The following is a 4976-nucleotide window of genomic DNA, read 5'->3' as shown; positions in this document are numbered from 1 at the left end:
TGGCGACTTCACCTTTGACACGGTGATCGCCGGTTCTGGTATGCTGGAGATCGGAGCACGCCAACTTAACAATTGGCGACTTCACGAGCCCCCCGACTTCCTTCCCTTCTGCCAACCTGGCGCCTTGTCAACACACCTATACTGTAGCTGGATGCCACGTCATCACTTCCGACTACCAGGGCGGTACAGTTACATTCCTTAAGAATGCATAATTGAGGGTAGTAAAGAGAGATGATATAGACATATTTATATATCAAATATTTTATTATTTTTCTATAATTTTCATTTTCATTAGTTTATATGTATCGTATCCAAGTTTTTCTTTGCTTTTCTTTCTAGCTATTAATTAACATTTTGAATATATAATTCATTTAACATTTTACGAATATATTGATATAATTTAATTTTTATTTCACTTAAACCTATTAGTTTCTATATTTTATTGCATATTTTTTCTTGATTTTTTTTATAATATCTTAATTACATATAGTAATTCACTTAAAACTTTATTCATTGAGTTTTGAATTGTGACATGTGACATAAGTTTGTAAATATTGACGTGAATTCCAATTGTTGGAAGTTAGAAGTAATTGGTTTACAAGTCAAACTCATTTGTGAAGTATCTCTCGAAGTCTCGTGCAGAAGTTGTCAAGATAATAGGACTCTAAATCTTTGTCAAGCAGGGTCTCTCTGATTCTAGTATGATTAACCGTCACCTTTTTGCTAGTTTCATTCTCCTCATCCATCACAATGCTCACAGCTTTGCACACACTATCCTTTGTGTACATTCCATCTTCACCTTTATCCACTTCCACCCCAACCTCCAAGTTGTTGGCCATCATCCTTGCATTCAGGATCTGGTCACCAACATTAGGCAGCAGAACCAACCGACACTTGTTCACCAGTGCCTCAGACAAAGACCCAGAACCACAATGTGTGATGAAGCACCCCACAGAAGGGTGTGCAAGAATCAACTGTTGCATAACCCACCCTCCATACACAAATCCTCTCCCTTTAACCCTCTCTTCAAACCCTTCAGGCATTGCTGATTCCACTGTATGAAACCCTACTGGGGGCTTCACGGCTGCCAGGAATGGCATGCCAGTGAGCTCAAGACCAAGCACCAACTCTTGGAACTGCTCTGGCCTCAAAGTGCACTCACTCCCAAAACAACAATAAACCACTGTGCCTGGCTCAAACCCTCCAAGCCATGTGGAGAATTTCTCCTCCAATTCAGAGGTTGGTGGCTCCAGAATAACTGGACCACTTGCAAGCACAGGCTTGTTAAACTCATTTCCAATGTAATCAAGATAAGGCCCTTCAATTTCTCTGCATGTTCTGTATGCCAACACATCAGCTTCATTCAGTGCGGTGAATTGGCGATCATAGAACAGAACATCGCTCCCAAACGTATCCTTTCTTTTCCCGGCAAAGGCACGAGCCTCATGAGCATGAAGCTTGATGGACGAGTCAGGGTACCTGTGTTCAAATATGTTATATACTCTTATATAACTATGATAGGTATATGACACACAATACATTTATGCAAGGAGTGAGAAAAGTTTCTTTCACACTGTTAATAGTAAAATACATACATTTTGATACTCTTTATAAGAAGTTACACTATTTAAAATAAATACATGCCCCTAACATCCTAATAAATTAATATTTTAATTATTTTATTTTTAATTTAAAATATTATTATATTATTAAAAGTAGCTGTCAAGTATTTGTTTTTATTGTTTCAAGTGTAAAAGAATAATAATATTTTAAATAAAAAAAATATGATGGTAATATGTTGACACCACAAACATTAAAAAACATACATTATTCAAAAAAAATGTTTTCTTAAAAATAAAATAAAAATAAATAAAATATTAATTTATTAAGAGTGATAATACATCAGCACTCAACATATTTATATACTACATATCTATATATTTAAAACCTAATAAATATAAAATTGTAATTCTACGTTATTCATACTTGAATGAAAAAGTCTAACTATTCATGATAACCAATTTGCTAATCTCATTAATAGAAATGATATTATCAATGATGAGTGCTATTTTTTTTTCTTAAATATTTTTGACATTATAGATATTTGAAAAAAAAAATTTGTTGTAATACTTTTCATCCTTAACATTTTGATGTATTAAAGTATTTTGATTTCTCTTCACACCAAGAACTATATAATGGAGAAAAAAAATATTAACTCTATATAGGTTTTAAAGGGAAAATATTTTTTTACACTACACACTAAAAGCATATATTAATACCACATTATAATAATATAATAATATTTAAAATCAAAAAATAAATTAAATATGATTAAAAGATTTTATTAATTTGTAAAATGAAAGCCTTTTTACTGTTTGTGGTATAAATGTAAAAGTATATTATTTTCCTACATCTTATCTATTTTGGCTCTGTCAGAATAAATATGATCAGAAAAATCAAGTATTGATGATTAGGAGTGTACCCTTTTGGGGGTTCCATGAGGTCACTTTCTGATAGGTCAATTCCTTGGTAATATCTGGCTGGTGGGAGAGTGTAACCAACCATCACAGAGCTGGCAGTGCAATAGTGCACAGCCTTGATGCCTAATTTCTTTGTCAAGGTTGGCATCCAATGTGTGAAATCATAGAAAACAAGGTCAGGTTTAAGATCAGTAAGAAGGGTTTCTATGTCATCTTTGGTGAGATCCATGGCTGTCATGATGTTTGGTTGCAAAGGGTAAGTGACATCTGCAGTGGTTTGTGCATCAGGGGGAAGCCCTTCAACATGTGGAACTGTGATGGTAACAAATGTGATCAACTCAGGATGCAAGTTGAATGGTTCCAACTTGGCTTGTGCTTTTGGGGGAGTGATGAAGGAGATTCTGTGACCCCTTATGGCTAACTTGTTGCATAGGTGGAGGAATGCGGTTTGGTGACCCATGGCCAACCATGGATACATAGCTATGTGCAAAGGACGTGGCTCCATGAGTTTAGAAACAAGAGAAATTGTGAAAGTGAACCAAAAGAAATTGCAGAGGTGAGATAAAGTGGAAAGAGAGTGAGGTTGCTAACAACATGGAGAAGAAACGAGAGTAACGGAGACCCTTAGGTTCTTGTGGTGGTGTGTGATTCTTTTTAATGGTGGTTGGTACATAGCCATCTCTTGGTCTTTACATTAGGTTCATCAATCATCACGTGACCCCTCACACCAACTTCATCCAACCTAGAAACAATTTTATATCATGATAGTCACACTCTTTTCGTTTCATGTTCCTTTATACAATAAAATAAATCATTATTTTTATTTTTATTTTTATTTTTATTTTATTTATATTTATATTTATTATTATCATTTAAATATAATATTGTATTATTAAAAGGAATTATTAAGTAAATTTTTTAAATATGTGGTTATCAATAAATAATTTATTTTCAAGAATTTTATAGGATCATGTTATGAGTTTGAATTATACTTTGGCATGTCATATGTTTTACTTTCGCAATTCCTCAAACAAAATTGTTCCACTTCTATCTATTTCGTGTTTATAGTATCCATAGTAGAGAAGAAAGGAGTTACATAACGTTGGTTGAAAAAAAAATGTGTCGTAACATTTTTTAAAATTAGGTAAAATTTTATACATTGGACTTAAGAAAAATGATGTAGAAAACCTATTAATGACAATGTTTTTTTTTTTTCACACAGCATCGCAACTAAATTGTATTTTTTAAGAGTTTCTTTTAGATCAACTTGTGTACTTTGTCCATGCTTTTAGTGTATTCCAGTTATATTTTCCTTTTCTTCTCTAGAATGTTTTTTTTCTCTAATGTGTCTGTAACACTTTTTTTTTCAATTTAGTTTATTGGTAATTCAATTATATTTTAAGAAGTAATTTTCTACATTATTTTTTGTCGTATGTAATTATTTTTTTACACTTTATCAATAAGATGATGAGATAAAAATTCATACATATATATTCATTCATGTACACTTACATCTCTCTATTTTTTTATAAATGTTTGGCGATCCAAACCATACTTCGATAGGGAGGGAGGAGCAGGTTCTTGCCTGTCAAATATCAATCTTGGTGGTGGAGGGATTTGACGAGTATTTGTAGGGAGGGAGGAGGAGATGGGTGGTTTCAAGATGAAGTTGGCTGGAAAATAGGGAGTGGAGATAAAATTCGTTTCTAGGAGGATGTGTGGGTAGGAAATTCAAAGCTAAAAACCTTGTTCCCGAGATTGTTCTCCCTGTCGTTAAATCAAGGCCACAAGGTGGAAGAAGTAGGAGGGTGGGAAGGTTCAGAGTGGAGGTGGACCTTAAGTTGGAGGAGAGGTAGATTTGAGTGGGAAACCTTAATGGAAGCTGAGCTGGACGTCCTCATCTCCAGGGTCAAAGTGATGAAGGATGAAAAGGATCCCCTCCTGTGGAGTAGTGAAGCTCCCGGGTGCTTCACAGTGAGTTCTACGTATAAGTGCCTAGTCAAGACTGTTAGGGGCCCTCAAATTGAAGTTTTCAAATACCTTTGGAAGGCGAAGACGTTTCCTAATGTAATGTTCACAGCCTGGAGGATGCTGTTGAACAGAATCCCAACAAGGTCTTGCTTGAGAAGGAGAGGGGTTTTGCTGGACACGTGGTATGTGCTCTCTATGAGACCAAGGAGGAGTCCTGCCAACATTTCTTCCTGGAGTGTAAGGTTGCTTGTTGTGTATGGACCCTATGCCTTAGATGGATTGGAATTCTTTTCGTCGAATATAATGATATTAGGAACCACTTTGAAAGCTTTATTTTGACCCAGGGTAGTAATAAACAAAATCTGATTTGGAAACGGGTATGGGCTACCATTGTCTGGTGCTTGTGGGAGCATAGGAATTCAATAGTGTTTAACCAAGGTGTTGTAGATGAGGAAGAAGTGTTCCAAAAGGCTCAGCTAAAATCGTGGTTATGGTTAAAGCATAAGGGGAATAATTTTAACTACT

General features: G+C 34.9%; 1 protein-coding gene across 1 annotated transcript; it reads right to left on the bottom strand.

The window, feature by feature from the left end:
- Nucleotides 1-493: 493 nt before the first annotated feature.
- On the bottom strand, nucleotides 494-3106 carry LOC137830673 (UDP-glycosyltransferase 79B30). The gene is made up of 2 exons (XM_068638139.1): nucleotides 2483-3106; nucleotides 494-1479 (listed from the first exon to the last, which is right to left on the bottom strand). The coding sequence occupies exons 1-2, from the start codon at nucleotides 2983-2985 to the stop codon at nucleotides 609-611; spliced, it is 1374 nt and encodes a 457-aa protein (XP_068494240.1). The 5' UTR covers nucleotides 2986-3106; the 3' UTR covers nucleotides 494-608.
- Nucleotides 3107-4976: the final 1870 nt, after the last annotated feature.

The sequence above is a fragment of the Phaseolus vulgaris genome, chromosome 11, assembly GCF_000499845.2.
Source record: "Phaseolus vulgaris cultivar G19833 chromosome 11, P. vulgaris v2.0, whole genome shotgun sequence".
NCBI lineage: Eukaryota > Viridiplantae > Streptophyta > Magnoliopsida > Fabales > Fabaceae > Phaseolus > Phaseolus vulgaris.
The sequence above is the reverse complement of the archived record's forward strand: the minus strand, read 5'-3'. Positions and strand labels throughout refer to the sequence as shown.